The sequence below is a fragment of the Anticarsia gemmatalis genome, chromosome 22 (assembly GCF_050436995.1).
Source record: "Anticarsia gemmatalis isolate Benzon Research Colony breed Stoneville strain chromosome 22, ilAntGemm2 primary, whole genome shotgun sequence".
NCBI lineage: Eukaryota > Metazoa > Arthropoda > Insecta > Lepidoptera > Erebidae > Anticarsia > Anticarsia gemmatalis.
This window is the reverse complement of record NC_134766.1, coordinates 6,637,168-6,661,690: the sequence shown is the minus strand read 5'-3', so window position 1 is coordinate 6,661,690 and position 24,523 is coordinate 6,637,168. Positions and strand designations below refer to the sequence as shown.

General features: G+C 36.9%; 1 protein-coding gene and 1 non-coding gene across 6 annotated transcripts in view; one reads left to right on the top strand and one right to left on the bottom strand.

Annotated features, from left to right (window-relative positions):
- The window catches only part of LOC142982555 (nucleolar protein 4), a 151,836-nt gene that overhangs the window by 64,293 nt on the left and 63,020 nt on the right, over window positions 1-24,523 (bottom strand). For all 5 annotated transcript variants that reach the window (XM_076129100.1, XM_076129097.1, XM_076129098.1 and 2 more), the window contains 2 exons: window positions 9,269-9,403; window positions 7,432-8,277 (listed from right to left, as the gene is read on the bottom strand). In XM_076129100.1, the coding sequence (XP_075985215.1) occupies window positions 7,432-8,277; window positions 9,269-9,403 (981 nt within the window). The remainder of the gene's footprint in view (window positions 1-7,431; window positions 8,278-9,268; window positions 9,404-24,523) is intronic.
- On the top strand, window positions 5,330-5,436 carry LOC142982949 (U6 spliceosomal RNA). Its single transcript, XR_012960033.1, has one exon. It is a non-coding gene; the product is annotated as a U6 spliceosomal RNA (small nuclear RNA).

Here is a 24,523-nt window from a genome sequence, read left to right as displayed (position 1 = left end):
CCAATGATGTTTATGACGATGATGATATTGTAGGTTAACTATATCAAATTCCTACGAAACAACTTGTATCTGAAACCATCAGTGAATTTAAATAAATTTGATATAACATGTGCATTTTTTTTATTCAGGTTAAATAAAATATGAATAACAATTTAACATTATCGTTATTGAAATACCAGGACGCCATAAGATATATGAAGATAATGTGTACATAGCGAAGGGCGGGTGGTTCGGCTTCGGCTGTCAGTGCAGATTATATAGGGTTGTGCGTCGCAAGGACTCCCGCGGGTGATACCCTGGGCCCGACGCGCCGTGGTACCAGGATGTCATAAATTAAACACACGTTATTATGTTGATACTTTCATAAATTTCAACTTTCTTCATATACCTAGTTCACCGAAATAAGTAACTTTGCCTTGTAAACTTTGATTTGTTTTACTTGTATAGAAAAGAGCTCGTTCCTAAATAGGTTCACGCGAATACTATTTTTGACATCCATTTCGTTCAGTAACAAAGTTTTAGGGAGTGACTTACAAGACTTTGAAATAACAAAAATTGCTTTTGTAATTTGTGATAGTATAATCAAACCTAGACTAAAATGTTTCTCATAGGATTTAAGCTTTACGCAATGATGTTCTATTAACTAAGGTTATAGAATCTGTCCTTGCACTGAAGGTCAAGCCAGTTACGACCACATTTGGTAAACAATCAATGAGATAAGGAAACTATATAGCCCATACAATTTATACTTAGACGACGAAGTAGTATTTATGATGAACAATTCTCAGTTTCACCGTCTACGACAAATCTTTTTAATTCATAAAACCAATTACTGTATTATGCGAAAAAAAGATAGATTTTTTAATAGAAGTTTAGCTTCCCATTTTGATAATTTAATTTATTTTTAATTTTTTGTATCGATTTGTATGTATACTGTTAAATTATTTTGAATGTCGTAAATAGTATATTGTAATGTTTTTAGCAGAATAAAAAAACTCTTAGTTTTAACTGCATTGAAAATATGTCTCATCCATAATTTCATCCCTCCACGATCAGTCCTTTGCCCATCCCGGGGTAGCGGGCTCAGTAATGATTTACGCACCCTTAAAACATTTATTGGGACCTCCAGATAACTTATGCAAGCCTGTTTTTTTAGTCTGCCCGCTCCGTAAATATATAAAATGGATCGCCTGTACCCAAAGAGGTACGACTGCATTGATTTTGAGAATTATTTAAATGACTTGGCTTGACGCATGTTGTAAAAACTTTACTTATTTTTAGTACTGGAAATTAGTCGGGAAGAAATAAACTTAGTAGTATACATTTCTAACTTCAATTTGTGATTACACTTGCTAGAGATTACTTTTAGTTCTGTACAAAAATATATCTGACAATTGGCTATTATGGCTACATAAAACTCAAAAGTAGCCTACCCCACCCATAGCCCATACCGTATATAAGTCTAACTATGGATTTATGGTTAACTCCAGCTAGGAAAGTCCCTCGGCTATCTTTATTACAAAGTACCAGGCACTCATATGCGCTATGGAGATTCCGCAGTAAAACGCAAATAGTGCACTAAGCTAACAGCACCGCCAAGACAACGTTGTAGTTGCTTACCATACAATGTAATCACAGAATTACTTGTCCGCGTTGCTGTTCTCCTAGTACAAGTATTTCAATTTAGTACAACCTCTTACATTGTTACACGTGCCCGGCTGTTTGAAAATATATTGAGCTAATCCTACGCTATCTTGCGATAATAATAGATATTGCTGAAATTCTAAACGTGGATCATTAAACTAATGTAGAGTGTGTTACATGATTACAGGATTGACGTATACAGTACACGGGTACACCCGGGCAAGATCCAAATTTTAATTACCTTATAGATTTTTCACAAACATTAATTATGAATATTATAAAATTTAATGCTTCTTCTTACGACTTAAACTATTTGTAACAATTCAAAGTCTACAAAGACATGTCTAGAAGTCACGAACGAAAATGCAAGCGTCAGCTGATACGTCAAATCGTTAGTTTTAACCGTTCAATGACGGTGTGACTTTAACTTATTTGACTTTAAATAATTTGGTTAAACTTCATATTATAATTATTGTTTAAAATGTAGCTGATTCTTATTAAATTACTAACTTCAAGATCAACCTTTATTATGCTACACAAATGTTTAGCAATTGTCAAATTCGTAGAAAGAATTTTTTTTTTTATAAAGAATAATTTAATCGCTTATAAGTCTGATATTTTTTTGCAACTGATTAAAAGTTATTTTTCATTAGGGTTTACTTACGCTGAATTTAGCCCAACCGTGTTAAAATAAGGTAAACAGTGATAGTAGTCTATAGTGATAGTGATAGTAGTATAACTGCTTTAAGTTTATGATATAAAAACCACTTTGTTAAATTAACATTTTACAATGGCTCGACTGACCTATCAATCAGTGGCGTACTTAGAGTAATAAACGCAGTTAAAAATATGTTATTCCTTCAGTTAATATTGTTTTTGCGGCATTGCGTGTAGACACCTCGTGCACGAGTTACTAGGCGCTAAAACTAGGTGTGGAGGTGGGTGGAACGCTCCTACCCTTCGCCTTACGTTCTAGGTACATGTGTGAATTTACTACGGCGCCCTGCAGGCGGCGAGCAGCCTCGCGACTAATTCCGTTAAAATTCTCTGCTGTTATGCTTCCCTGGTAGCGACGGTAAGTAGGGTAAATGACAACGGGGGTGGTTGCCAGTTGGCTGGCACCCGCCCCCGCGGCGCAAGGGCTTTAAGCTCGCGTTTATTTGCGACTAGCTCTTCAACCCGACTTGGCACGGCGTGTGGGGTAAATTCAACTTGGTTGATTTAAACGTGCTGCCAGAATAACACTTAAATCCAAGCTATTTGCGCGCTTACTTTTAGCGCAGTGTCTTACTGAATTTATGCTGACGTTCTGCTCTGCGAATTGTTGATCGGTCGCCGACTGACTGACCTAATAACACGAGCTAAACCAAAACACGTGTACGCAACAATTAGAAATCAAAACATCTAAAACTGATATGGGTGTGTGTTGTAAAATGAGCTAAATTAGCAAGGGCATAGATATGAGAATCATTTGCGCGTGTTCGTTTTTACGTCACTCATCGGTTGTGGAAGATAACCCTATGAATGCAGGCGGGTGTCTCGCGGACCCCATGGTAATGAAACAGAATCGATCAGCAGGGGACCGAAACGTAATTATGTCACCACTCAAGGTCACGATGCATTCACACATAAATTCACTTTTCGTTGAATCGCTTTTGAATAACTTTTGTAATTGATGTCTTGAGTCTTGAATGGCGTTGATGCAATTATGGGGGACTTTGTTTTGTGACTTTTGTGTAGTTGTTTGTTTTGATAAAATTGTATTTTAAAAGTTTGCTTTAGTAAGATTACTTGAGAATGTTTTATATTACACGATTTCGTCTGTCAAGTTTGTTCGTCCAGAAAAAATAATTTCTTAGGCAAGACATTATACTTGAATCTTCTCTTTCATTTATAATTGCTGATTGCTGATTATTTAAATCCTCAATAACTTTTTAAACAACATTTAAAAAATCAAGTTACCTGTAGACAAAAGTTTTCATACAAAGGAAAAAAACAATTTCACAAGACTTCATTTGACACAAACTAATTGCGATCGAAAAATTTTATATAAATACAAGAAAAATCGACAATCAATCGTCATACCATCCACATACAAATTTAGTTAGTTTAAGTTTAAAAAATATAACTCTCGCACTAACTAAATAGCTCTTGAATCGCGGGGACTTTTTATAAACAACAAGGAACACAAAGTACAACCAGACCTGAAACAATTCATATGGATCGCACAAATATTTGTTCCGTGTAAGAATCGACCTTACGACCTCTAGATGCCAGGTGAATCTTAACCACTGCGCTACGGAGGCCGTCAAATCTACACTTATATCAGTAAGAAGCCAGTAGCGGGCTTGTATCAAACAGGCGAAGTAAATTGTTATGCCGCCGAAGGTAATGTAAATTAACAATTTGGACGCAAACATTGGCCCCCAGCGATCTATAGACGTAAATACAACTTGATGCTAACTTCACACTGTTGTTTAATGGGGTTTTTTCTTGGCAAGAATTATTTCTTGTAGAAGAAGAAGAAGAATGTTTGTGGGTTTTGGAAAAAGTTTTTTTAAGAGTAGCATTAAAGGCCAATTTCTAATGTCAAAAAGGTTTATCTGATAGATTTTCGATACAATTAAACCTAGAATATTTTTTCTGGTGAAGTATAATCAAAGATGATGTGATCGCTTAATTTTTATTGTCATATTATTATACTTCCAGGACAACAAAACTGCAAAACAAGCAAGCAAGTAATTTTCGGAAATTTTGATCCCATGAATCCTCCACCACCAGACCATTACAAACACATTAAGAAAATAATCATACACATATGCAGTATTTGGTACAACTTGTTCAAAAGTTTTTCGCATTCATTACGTTTATTCATTTTGATTAATATAGTATTTGTATTTACTTTATCATTTCCAGAATTTTACCAACATAAAATTAGTCCAACAAAATTCTCTGAGCCCATGATCTTAATATTCTTAATACTTATACAACATAGTGTTGCTATAACGTCCAGCAAGTCTAATCTCTGACATGAAAGCCGGCGCACGGCTCACAAGTGGCGGTCCACGAATAAAATAGCCTGTTGTGTTATTAACATCGCCTCACAAAAATAACTGGGGTGGGGTGTGTGGACTAGATGTGGCTTCAATTGTTATTGTAGGGTTTGGGAAACTGAAATTGTATTTATTTGAAAATCTTAACATGGGAAGGGATTTAAGACTTAAGAGTAATTAGTTTGAACTATTAATGATCTACTGAATCCTTATTCAGTTGTTTACAGGTCCTGTAAAATATTCGAATTATTGGAAAGATGTGAAACTTTTATGTACCTTTTCGCGTATAGAGGAAGCCTCTACATTAAGATTATATTAAGATATTTTATTTAGCCGATGTTATAAATAGTTTTTTTGTATTCGGAGGAAGTTGGGTCTGATAAGCAATTATTTCACAAAACGTATCTTAACGTTATAATCCACAAAGTCTTATATTAATTATAAGTACACACTAGTGTACTTCATTCTTATCTCAAGGATAAAAAATATCCACGATGACGTCACATTTAGTTCACAGATACGTCAATAGATGGCGCAATATTCAAATGTCGCTAAATGTAGGAAGTGCTGAATCGCGCTATCAAAGTTTTCGGTGCAGTTAGCACGTGTACCAGTATCAATTTAGTTCAGATGTACTTGCTTCGGCAGTACATATACTAAAATTGGAACGATACAGAGAAGATTAGCATGGCCCCTGCGCAAGGATGACACGCAAAATCGTGAAGCGTTCCACATTTTTTGAAGACTTCGTTTTTGGAAATTTAAAAAATATGGAGGGAGACTAGTAAACGATACTTTAGGCACGAAGTCCGTCTTTATTTTGATCTAAATTTAAAATCTAATAAATAAAATGAAAACCAAACATTGAATAAAAACAAATTGAATGTGCTAGAAAAAAAAAATTGTATTAAAACACCCTTACGGCTGAGAAAGCGTGTAAAATAAAACCGTTCCATCTAATCTATATCTCGGTGGTAAGTACCCGAGAAAAAAGGGGGGGGAGGGTCGAATATCCCGCAAGGGTGGTCGGCAATGGACTGAAGGAGCCCCAATCAATCTTACAAGTCGCAGTGCGATGCGGGGCCCGGGGGGGGGGACAAGGCACTTTTGGGGGTCGAAGGGACGATACCCTCTTATGGACGGGCCTCACTGACCCTTCGGGAGGCTCCACACGAAAAAGGTCAAACATAAACTTTTTGTTAGTAGGATATTTTGTACGTTAGGTCGCTTCATAATATGAGCTTTATGTGGTTATAGCAATTAATGTCGGCTCTATTACTCTGACTAAATGTTTTGTGTACAATGTACAGAAAAAAATATTTTTTTCAGTGTCAAACATGTTTATTGTTTAGCATAATTTCAGCGCTTTTAAGCGTCTCCCTCACAGCCACAGATGTCAGCTTTGTTAAAAAAACAACAAAAAATATAAAAAAAAGTTAGCATACAGCAAACATCGCAACATAATATTTATTTTCTCGAAAAACCGTTTCCAATAACACCACACATTCAAGTACATCACTAAAATAAAAGCTAAGAAACTCCCCGGCGTATGTAACATAATTTAACACTGAAAAACCTATTATATCTCGTATATAGCAAATATAACCGTCATCAGAAAACTTACTTGCCCACTTCTCCGTCGGGCATCGTTTTTGTGTCTTGTCTAATACCGTGACGCCCCCTCAGGCTGATGAAACCTGCCACCCGCCACCCTCACCCGCTCGCCCCAAGCGAGAAAAATGAGTTAGAAAAGATGCGGCGCCCGATTATGGCGTGACGCCCTGTGGTCCTTTGTGAGGGACATTCGTCTGAATCAATCGGGTCGGGACACCGCGACCATTGCACGGTTATGTGTCAGGTACGTCTAACGCCTATCAATTCTGTGAGCCTGGTACTTTTGTGCGAAATCTTAGAATATTTTTGTAATAAACATGTCTGCCTAGTCTCAACTAATCTCAACTAAAATAAAAATAAAAACAAGATTGATAGCTAACTCTATGAAACTGTCATAACAATAATTGCAAAGTTTGTATTTTTGCTTTTTTCGGACAAATAGAAGAAACAAGAACAAAATCTCACAGCCTAAACATTTTTTATTAACAAAATGTATCACAAACAAAACAACTTACTATTTGTAATAACAACCGAAGTAAAAGATCCTACCTGTTTCGCTTTACCTAATAATTATTTTAACAAATACTAACAAGACATGAAAATACCAAGAACTGATATAATAAACATCTTATTCAGTCAACAATGACCTTAGATCGGAGCCCCTCAGACATAATGCCGGCGATCTCCAATCATTTTTACTTTAACATCAAATGCCAGTCTTCAAAATCATAACAAGGGGTGGGTATAAAGGACCGGTACAAAGGCGAGCTTGGGGTCGCTCCGACCGCCACAGCTTTCTGCCAGTTTTGTTGCCAAAAGTTTAAGCTAGGGTTAAGCGGTCCGCAAAATCATATGTATATTTTACATTGTAAATTTGTTTGGACAAAAATAATTTCGTCAGATCGTTGCGGTTTGATACTTCAACCTATTGTGGAATTTTAAACAGTTTTGGATTCCGCGAGTGTGTTTATATACCCGACTTCGTGTTGGAGCGATATCGAGGAAATATGTTTTGTTGTGTGTGTTTAATTGTATGTTGCGTTAAGGATTATTTTACTGTACCTGTTTAATGTTAATTCTAGATGCATTTGTAAAGTAATGTATTATAACTAGAACTCACCTTAGTCTCAGTGTCCAAGCGCTCCTGGTAGCCCATAGTTCTCATATGCTTCAGGTACGCCGTCGTTATAGGCACGCTGTAGTCCATCTCTTCACCACCATAAAACACACCACCATCAGGCCTCCAAGGCTTTGGAAACCTTCCTGACGAATTAGGAAACTCTAAACTTGAAGGCAATAGTTTTTTTCTAGGCGGTGACCTCGATTTAGGAGGATCTTTCGACGTCAAATTAGCGACATCGAGCGGATTGTACTTTTTCTTAACTTCAGTCTTTTCTTTAGCTCCATTTGTTTCTGCCGCCCTAGTACTTTCAGCTTCAGATTGTTTAGTATCTTCATCCTTTTGTAACGATAGTGGAGGTGAGCTGTCAGGATTGACATCTTCTACATCTATGAGGCTATTGTCATCTTTGTCAATTTCAGGGTCAGTTCTGACAGGCTCCTCCTCCCTGAAGGGTGGTTCTACGGGCGAACTTCTACTTAAAAGTGGGGTGGCTTCAAATCCATTCGTTTTCTTCGACGTCAATTCAATATAAGTTGGTTCCTGATCTTCTGCATCCGTGGGCTTGGGGCTCTCAACTTTCTTTAAAGGCTGGAGGTCGGTGTAGTCGAACTTTGGTTCGTAATAGTTGGAATGTGCGGCGTCAATCTCTGATTCCCAGTTTCGTGTGTAATCAGGCACGCTGTGGGGTATGAAGGGGAGGTAGGTGGGGTGTCGTGTGGGGGAGGGGGAGGGCGTGGGCAGGGGTGGCGGGGAGGCACTGCGCGGGCGCCGCGCGCACTCGGCGCATCCGGTGAGGAAGCGCGTGACGGCCTCCCGCGGCAGGAACGCGTACGTCTCCGTGATCTGTTGGCGAAAACATCCGTGATTAAGGGATAGTACTTCTTTTGTTGTGTTTGTAAAGTTGCGCTTAGATAATCAGTTGAATTGACGCCTACCGTTGTTTATTTTATTGTAGCTGCAACTCTTAACTGCTTTTGGTTAACTTTTATGACTTTTAATGAAATGGTTGTGTATGAATGGAAATCTGTCAGTAACTTCAAGTACCGTAATGTTTAAGATTTTACATTTTTTTACAAAACACTGCAATGTGCAAACGATTATACAAAATATTCTTAAGTATAGATTGTTTTCAGTCTTCTTAAACTATAACCGTAACAATAAACAAGCTATTATCTTGTTCGTATAAAATGTACTATAAAATCTAGTGATGCAGAGTAGCTGTACAAAAGTTTCCTAGGAATAAATTAATTGCAATCGACAAGTGAACCTGCGATATTTAGTGTCAGTATCTGATGGCACTGTCATTAATTCTGTGCCATACATCACCAACCTAGTTAACATAATTGTAATCTGTAAAGGTTTTTTTAATGGATCTAGTAGAAACTAGTGCTGGTCAGAGATTACATCCTATTGCTTATTTATACAAGAATAATCAACGATGTGGTAACATCTGAGCAGACGTATAAAAACAAGGCATTCGAAAGATATGTTACTGAATAATACATGCAGTGAATAACCATGAGAATCATAGTAAAGAATTCTATTAACTATTTCATAAATAGACAAAGCAAGTACAATTTTATTTTAAACCGACAAACAGTGTGTAACGCCATCTATTGACGAAAACTGGTAGGTGGTAGAGACATGAGTATAGTGTGTGCTTGCTTCTGTAATAATTTGTCTATTGCACGCTAGATGGCGTTAACTTCAATACCGAGCAATATTTTAGAGAAGGGACTTCCACCAAATATTACTATAATTTTCCCACATTCTATGCATCTCAGTTAATAAAGATTTGTGTAATTAAATATTAGAAGATTTGCACAATACTTACAGTTCTATAAGTTCGTTTCTGTCCAGCATGTTTTCCGGGTCTGCCTTCTAGTTCTACGTGTACAGTGTAGATTATATCGAAGAAGTTTTCTACGATGGCTACCTTCCTGTACACTGGCTCTTGGTTTGGTGCATTCTGTAACAAAATAAAAAATAAGGTTTTAAAACTTCGTAAATAATATAACTTACACTGCCATCTAGCGTACATTACAAGAGGTTGCACTACTGTCGTTCTATTATTCACCGCTAGATGGCCAACGCCACTGAAAACTGACAAAGCTTTCGCCATCAAAACTTTATAGAGGGCGCTACAATTTTGGCGCGAAACTGGATAACTTATTTCATATTATAAAATCCTGTATAGAGAATTTACTTCTTCGATAGATTGCACAGCAGCATATACTGTTGAATTAAAATAATAATCTTAAATAATACGTTATCAAGATGGGTTCCTCAAATGCCGACGACAACAGAAGGGATGAGACCAAAGTGAATCATGTAATTTGTTTCATAAATTACCCGCGGTGGGCAATTAGGCTCGCGATCGCGGCTCGACCGTAATTAGGCCGTCCCGGGAGCACGGGACCGCTGTAATTAGCCGGACGCCGGGCCCGGGACCACCGTAATTACGGGATCAGTTGCGAAGCGCCACACTATGCATTACGGATTTCAAACTACGCAAAATAAATGCTGTGCGTTGCAATGACTGGTATATTTACCAATATAATTTATGTAATATTTCCATGTAGAAAATAAACAGAAGCAATAATGAAACATCATATTTGTATTTCCCAGGCATGAATACACTGTTTCAAAATATACTTCGGGTCAAATTAATTGGCAAGGAAGTAAAGAAAGTGATAGCTTTGGGACTTTAAACCTCTTGAGTAAAATGTTTACACAAATTTTGAATTAAATGAAATATACAACTGAGCTGAAAAGTGTTCCATTGTAAGAAAATAATTCCATGCTGATAAAAAACGCCGAATTTCTGAAAAGAAAATCGGAAAACTAGTGTTGCCTTTATTTAAAATAATTAAAGCTTTTACTGTGATTAATTTTGTCAAGTTATTTTTCAGTAGTTTAAACTGCTGACAAACTTATCAAACTCATTAACGTTAAAGCAACTGACCAATTTCTACACACTGTAAATTTAATAACAACTCGAAAATGCCTACGTGCGCGATTTTATTTACCGAAAAACATTTCGAATTTATTTTCTGGGGGAAAAAATAAGTAGCGCGTTAGATGGGTGGCGACGAAACAGCGGTATCATCAGAGATCCTTATCCCGCGGTCTGAAAGTGGCCCGGGGCAGGACTAATGGCTTCGGCAATTACACGGCCGAAGCGCGCCATTCGCGCCGTAAAGAGATGAGACCGCCAGTTGTCGATGTGTTTGTAGTTACTGTTGTATTAAGGCTTTAGTATATAATTAATCTATGAAAAAAGATTTCATAGTGAACTGTGTATTAGTCCAACTCTACATCAATAGCAAATTCGGCGGGCTCAGGGCACCGTAACTTTAATAAATTTAAGTTTTATGTCTTTGAATTAAATGCCCTGTCTTCATCAGCTTTGTTTTATATTTGAGACAAATAACTTATTGTACATCAACTCAAAAGGAAATCGGCCTCAAATATTTACATCAACCAATCTTCAACATCTAAACCCATAACCAGTACAAAATACCCAAGAAATATTTTACTAAATTCACATTTCGAGCCCGGCTCGAGTATTTCACATCCCTATTGTGGCGGGCGCGCCAATTAGCAGCGCGCCCGCCCGCCCCATTCGCGCCGAGACAATTCCCGCGCCAAATAAAAATAAATTGTACGAAATATTGGCGAACGCCTCGCGCTTCATGCCACCCTGGTGCGGTACGCCACGCCGCCTTTATAATGCAACCACTTTGATGAAATTGTATTTGAGCTGGCCTAGAATTTATTAAGTTTCGGGTATTACCTTAGCTTTAGGGTATTTAGATATTGTTTATTAAATTTGGAAAAACGCGCTTGGATCTACAAAAATAAGTAAAGAATCTTTTTTGCAGACGTTCAAGGATACGCTCTTAGGGAATTCGCGAAATAAACTTTGCACACTCTCTAGGAAACTGTTGTCACATGGCATATATTAACGCTGTTCACTATTTTAACTTCTCCACGCATAAAACCAGCAGACGTGCGTCTCATACATACGTCTTAATTAGAAACAATTCTTTACCACTTTATTCGGCAATGTCAACATAAATTTCGTCTCATAAGATTTATTAAGTCAGCTCATTAGGTTAATGTTGAAATACATTGCTTGTTTCCGATTTTATACAATTTTATGGACAACAGGTCTGAAAGACATACCAACATTGTTTGCTATTTGTTATTTTTCCGAATCTCAGTATTTCCTGGCCTGTGTCCTTTTTCATTAATGGAAAGAAAACTGTAGAAACACTTTTCAGTTGAAAGAAGAAACCCAAGACGGAAACTCAGGTACAGCTATATCCCGCAATTTTAAATTTAAAAAATATCTCCGTGCAAAACGAACGAAACCAGTCAAACATTTGCCATCTTTTAAATCAGTTCTCGTCAATAAGAAAGCGAACAAAACAAACTGTGTTGAAAGGAGTACATGTTGAGATAAACATCGCTGTACCAGGCTGTAAGCAACAGGTGGAGATGTAGAGCAATGCTTCATTCGCTCACACCTGCGGCCTGTTCGATAACGTTAGATCGAGACGATCGCGCCACGTTTTGATACTTTAAGTTGCGATTTTTGAAAAAGTTTACAAAGAAATTGAGAATGTTAGTACATTTGCGAAATACTGGTTAATGTTACTACCAAAATAAGAGTGGCAGGGGTTACATATTTAGATGTTCCTGTAAATTCAGATAATCCAGAGTTTAATCCTGAAATGTAAGCTACTTTTGCAATAAGTGCGACTCCGGTTAGTGACAGTTCAGGTCTGTTCTCTCTTTGTTTCTGCAACGAAATTCCCAGAATCAGTCCCGAGTTGGACGCTTTGGCAACTGGATACCTGCAATTTGAGACTTCGGACTTGTCTGCTATGTTGGTGCATTATGCGATTATTAGAATTCAGTCTGCCTCTTTTAGCTAAAAGGCATGTTTAATCACAATATTCGTCGGAACTTTATTTTCATTACTCCAGTACCTGAAATGACTGCGAATAAAACAGTCACAACTCGAAAAATAAAACCAAGAGAGTTCTTAAAACACCATTGAAAATAATTCCCAACAATTTAAAACAGGCGAAGCTCACCTCCCCGGCGATATGCTATCCTAGTACTTGTGGGGGTGGGCGCCGGATGTGGGTAAGCAGCCAGTGGGGGATATCCGGTCGGTCCTGTACTCCCGATAAGCGGATATGACGTCGACGACATTATTACACGGATGTACTTGCTGAACCTTGTGATATTGAACTGAATTTACTTCTTAATATTACATTGGAATATAAGTGAATATTTACGACAACTAAAGACCAAAACCGTGCATTATCTGAGACTGGGTATTAGTTATCCCACAAAGAAGTTAAAGTTGAACTTTTGTGTATATTACTCAACGTCCAGACCTTACCACAGCAACCACTAATCTGTATCTTAATTCTTAAATCTGTATTATTAAACAGTCCCAACATATCTTAAGATAAAATATAGTTTTGATTGTGAAACAAAATTCATAAAATTATGCTCATGCAGTGACCAAACACTCTGACTAACTACTTGACACTCTCTAAAAACTTACCCTTTTATTCATAAACACACTATAAACCTATTTTAGTTAAAAAGCAACTATAGTATGTTTTCTTTTTTCCTTTCGCTAAGTAGTGAAAGAAACAAAACACTTTATAAGCCTTTTATAACTTCGCATATTTTTATGAATAAGAGAGTTATTCTTTTCATTTTAAAAGTGACAATAAATCACACTACTATTAATACCACTTCAAACATTTAACTCTCCCTAAGAAAACTCCCATCCACGCGTGGCAAACCGGACACTATCGCTAACCCTCAAACGCGTACATTACGGCACGGGACATTGGCACGGACGGGACAATCGGACGGTACTACTATATGCGCGCGGTCACTCGTGCGTGAATACGATGTCATTAGCATGTTTTTGTCACATGATTAGTTTAATAGCTAATAGGCTTTGTATTTAGATTTGTGGAATATATTTGGCTAAAATGACTGAGTTGCATTTGCTATTGGATTGTAGATGAAAAAGAATGACGATGTATGGATGTGAATGAAGCAAGGTAAGTTTTTAAGGATCGTATTAAGTGACGTTTTTTGGCCTCTATCAACAACTATTGAAAAGAGACGTGATTTTATGTAAGTATGTGTGTATGAGAAAGTGTTTCATGCGATTACTAATTTTAGTAGTTATTAAGTTTGGCTGTAAAACTACAGTTTATTATTCTGGTTCTTTATTTTGCTATAAGAAAATCTTTTCACCTATTTCTCGGAAGGAGTCTACGATTGGCTAAGAAAGGCGCTCCTTAGTAAATCTGCCTAAAAAAATAATTGAAAAGAATTCGTATAAAACTGTACAATCAAATATAGTCATTTTCTTTAAGATATGTGGTATTTAACTAACTCTACGCCAAGTAGGTGGCACTGGAAGAAGAATTCATCGGAGGCGATGTCAAATGGCTCGAGCATTTGGTCACGCTACGTGATGGCATCTTCTTACAAGATTTATAGCGTGTTGGGGCTGCAGGCATTACCCACATGTGGGTAGGAGGTAGACACACACGATATTGTATTTATTCCTTTCTCTTAGATAATAGGTGTGAGACACAGTCATAGTGTGCACATTGTATTACTGGTCATACATTTGGAAGCTTATTAAAGCATTTTTTCTAGACTATCCAAAAAATCTTATTTCTATTGCTATCTAATTTATATTCTATTTTATCTAGTTTCAGTATTAGTCGGTCTCTCGGATGATTAAACTAGCAGTGATCAAAATACGTTAAGCGTATTTCGAATTTAAGGTGACACTTAAGGATTTAACCCCCGGTTTCTGAGTACATTTAGCGGTAGTTTATTTGTTCAATCGGGTTTTTTTGTATGAGTTTTAAGGCTATTGAATAGATAAACTGCCTCTAAATGTACCTCAGAAACCGAGGGTAAGAGAGATAATGATCAAGTTGCACATGATGAAAATATGTACAATTTCTCTTAGACGACTGATAGAATTCATGATACTCTACGACTCCAGAAATTAACGACAAATATTCCAGAAAAGGAATACTATAAATTCCTCAGCTTATTTACTAAGGTGCATTACGTAAGCAGTAGTACATAACAAGGAAACACATAATCAATCAATATATGATTAAGAAGCGATCAGTGAGCGGGCGCTAGTCGCTCGTTAGACGCGCCGCCCGCCGGCACGGCCCCTAACATTCGTTGCACGAAACTTGCTTTATAGGGCTACCACGGCGCTGAACAAATATTGAGCTTTTTTGTGGTGGAAAGAGATAGAATAAATACACATACCGAAAGAAACGTTTGGTTAGAAATAAATGAATCGTTACGATGATATACAACCATAAAATCAAGACTTTTTTAAGTCAGCCAGACATTTATCTTTCTAACAATCGTCATAATGACAAGATATAATGAATGTGAATGAGGCAAGGAAAGTTTGTAAGGACCAAACCTTGGTCTTTACCTATCCCTATGGGAAAGAAGGCGTGATTTTATGAATGTATGTAATATCTCACTAATACGTACTAGTAGCCACAAGATAACTAGAAAAATATAAAATTTAATCCACTAAACCTGCCTCGGGCGTTTGTAAAGGGACTAACAGCATTACACCTCAGTCCTTTCCTAAACAGTTTTGTACTGATAGGTTCATATTGACATAGAATTTAGGTCATCTTGGGTCATCGATCGAATGGGGACATGTTGAGACATGTTAAACGTTTGACAGTGTTCGGGGACACGTTCGATTACATGTACAGAAGGATAACAGGCGGATACACTGTTGAATTGTTATCAGCAGCTTCTGAGAGCAAATTTTGAGATGTGAGTTGCGTACAATATGTACAATTTTTTTTTTTTGTAATTATTCTGATTGTTTAATTCCATTAACTAGCAAAATACGAGATCTACGGCAAATTATTGTTTATCTAAATAAATTGGTAATTAATAATAATAAATTGGTAAAATTCTAAATAAATAAGAAGATAATAATAATATGTCAGATTTCTTACAAGTTACAGCTGCAATTTCAAGAATGTCCTACAAATATGATTAATATGAAAACAAATTATAACTTTTTCCCAGTCGTCACCACTGGCTTCGTTCTCACTTACAAAAAGCAGATTAACTTCCCTTCAAATAAATGATCATTAAAAAAAACCACAACTATTTATCCCGTTACGTTCAACCCTACAGATCCCTATCTTCGCTTCCCCGCGACACTTGATCCGCGATCCCTCGCGACAGCGCCAAGACTTGCCATTATAACGCCGCGCACTTGTGTGTGTGTGTGTGTGATCATGTCAGTGCACTTGTGTGCGTAGATTGATCGTGAGGGGTGTCAACTTGTTGATTTTAGATTTTGTTTTGGCAAGTTTGGTTGGGAATTAATGCAGTTTGGGATGAAATAAGATTGGACACTATTTTTGATGGAAAATGCTGAAAGAAGAAATGTAACTCTTGTTTAAAACTTATAAATAAACTGTTAAACCAAAAATAATATTGTTAATGTTGAATTCTGTACTTAAAGGACTACTTTTACCTTGCAAAGTGATATTAAGTGTGCAAGCGCTGTACACTGTTTTTTTGACAGCATTTGGCACCATACTACATATATTTTGATTAAATTAAAGAACTAAAGTGAAATTAAAATCTGGTTCATACAAAAGAAAATATATTAATACTCAGCAATAAGAGCTATTTATAAATACATTTTTTTAATAATAATATATTGAATTCAGTATTACTTCACAGTAGCTCTTCAAACCATCACGTGCTACCGTGTCAAAGGGACGAACGTGTGCCGTGCAGGATGTGTAACACTGGCGATGTATTGTGAGATCGACACGCGTCTGTCCCGGGCCCCACGTACATCATAGCAGTTGTGTGTAACTGAGGAACGACGTACATCGCGGCAATGCAGTTGTGTGTGTCAGAGGTAAAGAGCAGATATGTGCAAGCGATTTGCTTGAAGGGTAATGGGCGAAAAAAATTGATGTGTTTGGCATTGTTTGGTTAATGTGTTCAGCGTTTAACGGATAAGTGTGGTTATGATTTATGTATTTTTTTTCGTGTGAGCTATAAAACGGATGCCTGTTTAGATATTCATAGTTTCTTTGAAAAAAAATTGTTACTCATCTTGCATAGTCATCGCCAAAGATGATCAAGCGGCTTAGATATCGAATCTCTAGTCTAAATCCTGACTATATACCCCTAGGGAAGAATAAAAAGGACTTAATTACCCTAGGCCTACTGAGTATCTAAGAATGTTGGACGACTCCCTTTTCCCCAATCAACATTATACAGGATTTAAAATAGCACAAAACTACCAAAAGTAAAACGTGCGCTATGTTCCAGATCACATTACCCGTTACCGTCTGAACTGTGACGTATGTACAGTCGGAATGTAAAACAGCTCTGAACTGTTAGCGAGTTGCAGCTCTCAATCGCCGACATCGGTCGCCGGCACCGGTCGCCGGTCTGTTTGCGTGCCAACACTTTCATCTAGGCGAGACGCAGAGGTGACAACGGTGTCGCTAGCTCGAGGGAATGTGCGAAATTAATTGCTGTGGTAAAGAAAACTGACAAATAGGAATATTGACTTTGATGTCGCTGTTCTTGTTTCGACATTAACTGCATCAATTTGATTTATAAAGACAGTTCTTCGGGATTATTTGACAATTATCTATCATTATGATTCGATCCTCCACTATTAAAAGCTTTGCGTGATTCATGAATAGTTATTTCACGTTCGTCTTTACACATTTCCCCTAATTTTAATAATTTTTACGTGTGCATTGTATGCAATATTCAATAAGACAAAATTACCGCGCGTTGTAACATAGCTACAAAAAGTTATTTGTTAAATAATTCTAATACTCTCATAACTTGGCCAGTCGTTTATAAATCTATCCTGATTATTCGTCCCAACTGGCCACAGCACTCAACATTCAATAGTAGTTTTTACTTGCACTAATACCGTCTGTTTTGTGGTCACCGTCAGCGATCAAACGACTTTGTGGAACACTGCAGTCGATCTGATTCTACAATTAGTTTGCACAGAGACTTGCCTGGGAATTGTGCTTGGAGTTTAATTTAAAGGTTTTTGGAAGTAAAGTGAGTTTTAAGATAGTTTTTTGTCAGCTTAACCTTTCCCGAAGAAAGCAAAGCATTGAAGTAATTTTATTTATTGTTATTGTGACACAGTCGCTTTTGAGGGTTAGTCTAATCATATGCCGATGTAGTTGCAGTTTTATAGTAGGAAAACCAACATTCGAAAATATTACCTCTTCCTTTTTATAGTCAGTGAATGACCTATGTGTGACCTATTGCATAAAAGTAGAGAAAATATACTCGAAAATATTTTGGGACTAACCACGTTAAGCCACGTTTAGACAAAGAGCAGGCTACATTTCATTTTTGTACATTAGCGCGTATATTGCGGGGTATGTCGAGACATACTGTGTAACGTATTCATCGCAGATTTCACCCGTCACCGTGCACCATTGCAACACGTACACACACAACGTCCGATTTGAAATATTAAAATTTCTCGCTCGCCGTTTTCGGTCATAAATGTACCGGATGAAACGATCTTGCACTGCAAAATACATATAACTGTGCAATAGAAAAATTCCATGTATTTCGCTTTATTTGTAAACATCAAGAGGTCATGTATATTTATTTATAAGACGTCGCTTAACGACGACTTAAAAAAATCTTAGCCACGAAAATGCCCTCTTCCCAGGAAATGTTGGGCTCTATTTATAAAAAATTCAAAATAAAGTCACGTTTCTAAATCTCGGCGTGCACCGAAATCACCCAGAAAGCACTCATAAGTAACCCTCATAAAGAATCGGGTCCCTTCTATTGTTGAGAGACGATTTTTACCTGTCAAGTGTCACTGTGACCCGGATTAGCGGTGGAGGGTTGAGTACACCCGGACTCGAGTTCAAAAACTTGAAATCTAGGTACGTTTAAATTATAAATCGTTGGGTTTTTATGCTCCAGACAAGAAAATAAATTGAAATGGGATAACAGGGAGAAAAGTGTCTGGTGTAATCATAGCTTTGTCAGTATTTCATCAAAGAAATTTTGTAAAAAGTACACTACAGATCTACGCACATTTCAAGTAAGACCATAAATACAGATTATAAGTAGGAATAAGTCAGGTGAAACTAATTAATTAAACATTCTGGTCCACCCTAATAAACACCTACGAAATAACCAGGCGTTCATACAAAGCAGGTGGTTACTCTAGTTTCATTTATAAATTCTTACCTCTCCCCTAATAATAATATACCACGTTACCAGGCGCTCAGAGAAAGGCAAGAGGTGTTTGCGTACAGGATGTGCGCCCGGCTCCCGGGTCCCGCATCAAGGCAACCGCATGCCGGAGGCAACAGTCCACAGCCGTAAAAATATAACCGACATTGTGGGATATATTGCGGTTACGCTCGTGCTTTTATGGTGTCTTGGTAATTCTGGTTTTTGTGCTTAGCATTTTTATGGGAGTTTAGTAGTAATAGTGGGGCTACCACAGCGTTATCAACTATAAACACGAGGAATAAAACTTTTTGAAATTCAATATTCGAAATATGAGTTATTCCGGTCTGATCCCCCAAACCGATCCACTATGTGTATGAAATTATAAACAAATAGGTGCGTGTTATTTGAGTATTTTAAAGGTAGAATAACAGCTGTCAGTTCATTATAACGGAGATCAATATTATTAATGACGGTCGGACATAATTTCCGGCAGTGCAAAGGTTCGAGAGCTTTGTGCGATTCAATCATATATTTCGGCAAAACTACACACCTACGTCACACATACGTACACATACATATGCACGCACATAACAGTCAGTTCAGTTTTTGACGAATACAGGGAGCTGGTTTAAATTGCTGTAATATCGCGTACTATGTGATATTTTCATAGTTCCATTTTAGTTTCATAATACCTACCAAAAAATTATATCGCCGGCTTTGACCCAAAATAAGCTAAAAAAATATAAATACCGAGACTTAGGTGCTGTATGACAAGATGTATGGATGTGAATGTAGCAAAGGAAGTTTGTAAGGATCGTACCAAGTGGCGTTCTTTCGTCTCTACCTACTTCTATGGGAACAAGGCGTAATTTTGATGTAGGTATGTATGTAGGTACCTATGTTATACTTACTTATCAATGTTTTTTTATTATTCGAATGACATAGGTACACCGACATGAAAACTGTTATTTATTTGTAACCAAGAAAACAGTTGTTTAAAAACAGTAGCTGAATATATTTGCATTAGCGACATGACATTTAAATACCGACGTGTATAAATTCTAATTAAATTATTATTTATTTAGTAAACCGACAGCGTTTAAATATGAGTTTGGTTAACCAATATGTTCGAATTCGTTTGAAACACGAGGAGCGAGATCATGAGTGCTATTTGTAATCATTGAACGAATGATTATGATTTAAAATTAAATGTTACACCGAAAATACGTTATTAGATACTAGCTGACCCGCGCAACTTCGCTTGCGTCACATAAGAGAGAATGGGTCAAAATTTTCCCCGTTTTTGAAACATTTTTCACTGGTACTCTGCTCCTACTGGTCGTAGCGTGATGATATAAAATATGCTTTTTTTTCACGAAAACTATTCTCAAAATTATTTATATCTCTTAATATAACGAAGTCGCGCTAAGGTATATCCGCCATTAAAACAGTTGCCATGACAACGGAATTTTGTTAATTCAGTGTCATTATAATATTGATTATTCGCGACTTCGTTCGCCACCTGAATTTTCCCGGGACCGGCGTCATTTTCCCGGGGTAAAAAGTAGCCTATGTCCTTTCTCGGGTATCAAAATATCTCCATACCAAATTTCATGCAAATTGGTTCAGTAGTTTAGGCGTGATTGAGTAGCAGACAGACAGACAGACAGACAGACAGACAGACAGACAGACAGACAGACAGAGTTACTTTCGCATTTATAATATTAGTATGGATTAGAATGTAAAAGCGCTTCTAGTCGCATTGATAAACGTATAACAGGTAAATAAACATAGGTATATTGGGTATACCATAAATAACAGAATAAGTAGGTACTGGATTTCTACGGGGTATGATGGAAACATTGAAATTCCTCTATCTCAATGATGGTTTGCGGAACCAATATAAACTATTCCGTCTCATTTACTACAACAGTGATTGAAGGGATAGTCAATGTTTGTACTTAATATTACAGAACTATTTTTATATAAGTAAAAATGAAAATATACTGCCCAACTCCCACAGGGAAAACACTAAACTAGAAGACAGCCACAATTAACAAAGACAAGAAACTGGTAAACGGGAGCAAACGAGAACGTGACGTAATAAAAGAACATAAAAACTACCAGGGGAGCACACCCGGGGAGGAGGTCGGGGGAGCCTCGGGGCGTAAACAAGCGGGCCGGCGAGCGTAGCGCGGGAATGACAATAGTCGCCCGTGTCGATACTCGGGCGCTTAACAGTGCGGCAAAACGTCAGATATACACACTCCACTGGTTTTTACGCTTTATATTTACAGCACAACTGAAAACTAAAGTATTTTTGCAGATCGATGTGTTGACAGTACATACGCTTTTATGAATTAAGCTTGCAACCTTATCAAGTGTACTAGCAATCAACCGATTACCGAAGTAGTACGCAGCCGAACGATATTCGAGTCATGGTCTGGTAACAAAACGACATTTTAATCAGTTTTCCTGTCCCGATTCCATCAAAATTATAAGCACATGAACATTAATTCTTGTTCTATCTAACCACCGTTCTAGCAGGGCTCAAACTGTTTCAATATGGTAACTGACCTATATTATTATGTTCATCCAACATAATCCATCCATAGCTGATCAAGTTGCTCCCAGTAAGGGTGTGAATAGACAGATTGTGTGCGTTATATCACCTACTACGATTGTCAGTAACCCTTCCCCTCGATTTTTACGAGTTACACTTGATAAACAGCTGATACTTTCTGTTTTCCTGGTACTGAATTTGCCAGATGGAACGTGAAATTTCCGCGAACACTTTCGACAACTTATTGCGATTGCTGGTTTCGGTAGCGAAGATTAGCTTTAACTTGCATCTTCCTTTTTTATTCTTTAATATTTAAAGTTAGACAAAATATTTATCGTAGTTTGAAATGTAACAATAACTAACTTATCGAGTTCCGGACACTCCAATAGTTATCTTCTTTCCCTTGAAAATAACTTAACAATTTGGTAATAGCATATAATGTACAAACTAAAAAACTACAAATGTATTTCGTTTTTAAGTAATAATGATAGTTAATTATAATTTTACTAACTACCTACCTCACTCATGTAATGTATGGACGCGCGTTTTAATCAAGAGAACCTATGTAAATGAAATACTATCCGATCTACTGCATACAAAAGTACCAGGCTGACATGAAATGTTAGGAATAACATCATATTGAATATCCAGTAGGCTTTACGTTTTGCTTTTTCATTAGCCGCCGGTATTTTCCCCTCTAAACTATTACGTAGCTATAAAATATTTGCAGTTTTCCGTATAGTCGCTGCAATGTAGACGAATTAATAAAATTCCAGTCTACGCAATGAAAAATCACGTTTTCTAGAACTGAACAATATAAGTTCCATCACTAATTAGCGCTAGTGTTGCACCCACTGAATTATCAATGTGTATCGATTTATCGATAAGTCACGTAGCGCGTGCCTTTCGTCGATAATAGAATTAGTCAATCCGGCTACGTCTATTACGGTTCCCGGCGAAAATGGCGGCGAAACGTCTAAGCGCGTTATATTGTTCTTTCTAAGCTTCATAAGACCTTCTTGCGGTTCCTTAATTCCTAGTATATCAAAGTCAAAGTAATGATTTTTTGCAAAGCTATATAAAATGTGATTATGACGTCTACAAACTAGATTTTAATTATGCTATTTTTATACTAATGATTGCTAATTATGTCTGTCTAATTTAAATATAACTGCATAAACATATAAGAAGTGATAATTATATTTGTGCCCAAATATAAGAGCAAAGGATTTTGTATGTTTGGATGTGAAGGAGGCACCAAGTACTTGTTCTCTGCCTATCTCTATGATAAAAGGCATAATATAATGTATATGAGAGCAAAGACATTAGAAATTAGACACATTAGAATATGGTCTGAGCTTAAGAGAAACTCAACAGCAACATTATAGAACCAAAAGCTAAAATTCAGCCTCGAAATGTTCAGATCCAACTGTCAAAATGTTTCGGTCTATCTATAATCACACAAATAGTATAGGTGTGACATGAACTGTGGCGACATGGCACGGCACATGAGCCCCGAGGCATCAGTCACTTGGCTGTCGCGACCCGCCCCCGGACAGACAGGCTTCACGAACTGAGCCGAAGTGAGCCGAACTTTACCGAATGGAAATCGCTACACGCTAATAGTTCATGCATGGATAAAAATGTACAATTTGAAGGATTTATTGAGAAGTTTGGAGTAAGCTTAGAACCGTTCTTTAGTTTGCGGTCATTTCTAAAATATCATGCGAAATTGTAGCTTTCGAAATAAATCTATAAAGCTAATATTATAAAGCTGAAGAGTTTGTTTGTTTGTTTGAACGCGCTAATCTCAGGAACTACAGGTCCGATTTGAAACATTATATCAGTGTTAGATAGACCATTTATCTAGAAAGGCTTTAGGCTATATAACATTACGCTACGACCAATAGGAGCAGAGTAGCAATAAAAAATGTTACAAAAACGGGGAAAATTTTGACCCATTCTCTCTTATGTGACGCAAGCAAAGTTACGCGGGTCAGCTAGTAGAGAAGTATGTTTTTTAGCTAGAGAAAACTCTTCCCAAGTTCCTACGCATACATTATACATAGGTACATAAAATCACGCCTTCTTCCTATAGGGGCAGGCAGAGACCAGAGAAGTTATTATCAAAATAAATTGGTTATTTATGTTTTCGCTTAGATATTGTTACTGTTAATTATTTTTGACAAAAATAACAGATAAGCGTATTTACTTCGATATAAGTACTATCAAGCATTTTGAACTTGAACCACTGCTTTAAAAATGAGTCGTTATCTTTGAACTAATTTTTGTATAATGTTTTAGAGTTTGTTTGAAAATTTATATTTGACTGATGAGGCAAGGGACTAATCTTATCAAATGTTTTGTTATGAACTAAAAAGAGTCGGGTTCAAAATATAACCTTTACGATGATTAGTTAAAAGCTGTTTAGATACCAACAAGAAATCTGAAATTTGACAATCGAAATTATGATCTTATATAGCTTTTTCTATAAATTTAATAACGGGAATTTAGCTGCTCCTATTTTTCATTGTTGCAAAACAACTTTCTACATCCTCACTATAAAAATGTAGCATGAAAAATACACATACATAGGCGCATTCTTCGCTATATTGAAAATTCTGCGGTAACTTTACCCGCGCCAAATCGAATTTGCGTATTTTTATTTTTTGCGCCTCAATACGAGACCTCAAAAATTTTCAAAAATGTACTAGGAGAGCAAGTACTCGAAGAGCGCGTTTTTGAAAATAACTGGTTCGAATTGTTTTTGGAATCGAATGCTGCACGCACGACCAGTTACTTTATTTGGTGGGCATAATTAATCACCCTTTTGTAAACCAGGTACTTGACAGCTTTTGACTTCGACGACATTGAACTATATCCTTTCGATCACTTCCCGGGATAAACAGTAGCAAATAAACAATAAACAATCTCTAATAAAATAGGTGTCTACTACTCAAATAATGTTGATAGTCGGTTTTCAAGTTTCAGAGATAATCCTTCGAATCAAAAACAAAGTTTTATTCAACAAACCGGTCCGTCCGGTCGCATCGACGTTTACAAACACGATTCTAACAAAATTATGCTTTATGTGCAAAACACAAACGCTATTTCTAAGTCAGAGTACCAGGCTAACAGAGAATTAAAGGAGTCATTTGAATTTGGAAAAACTAAGCGCGCACGTAGTAGGTAATAAGA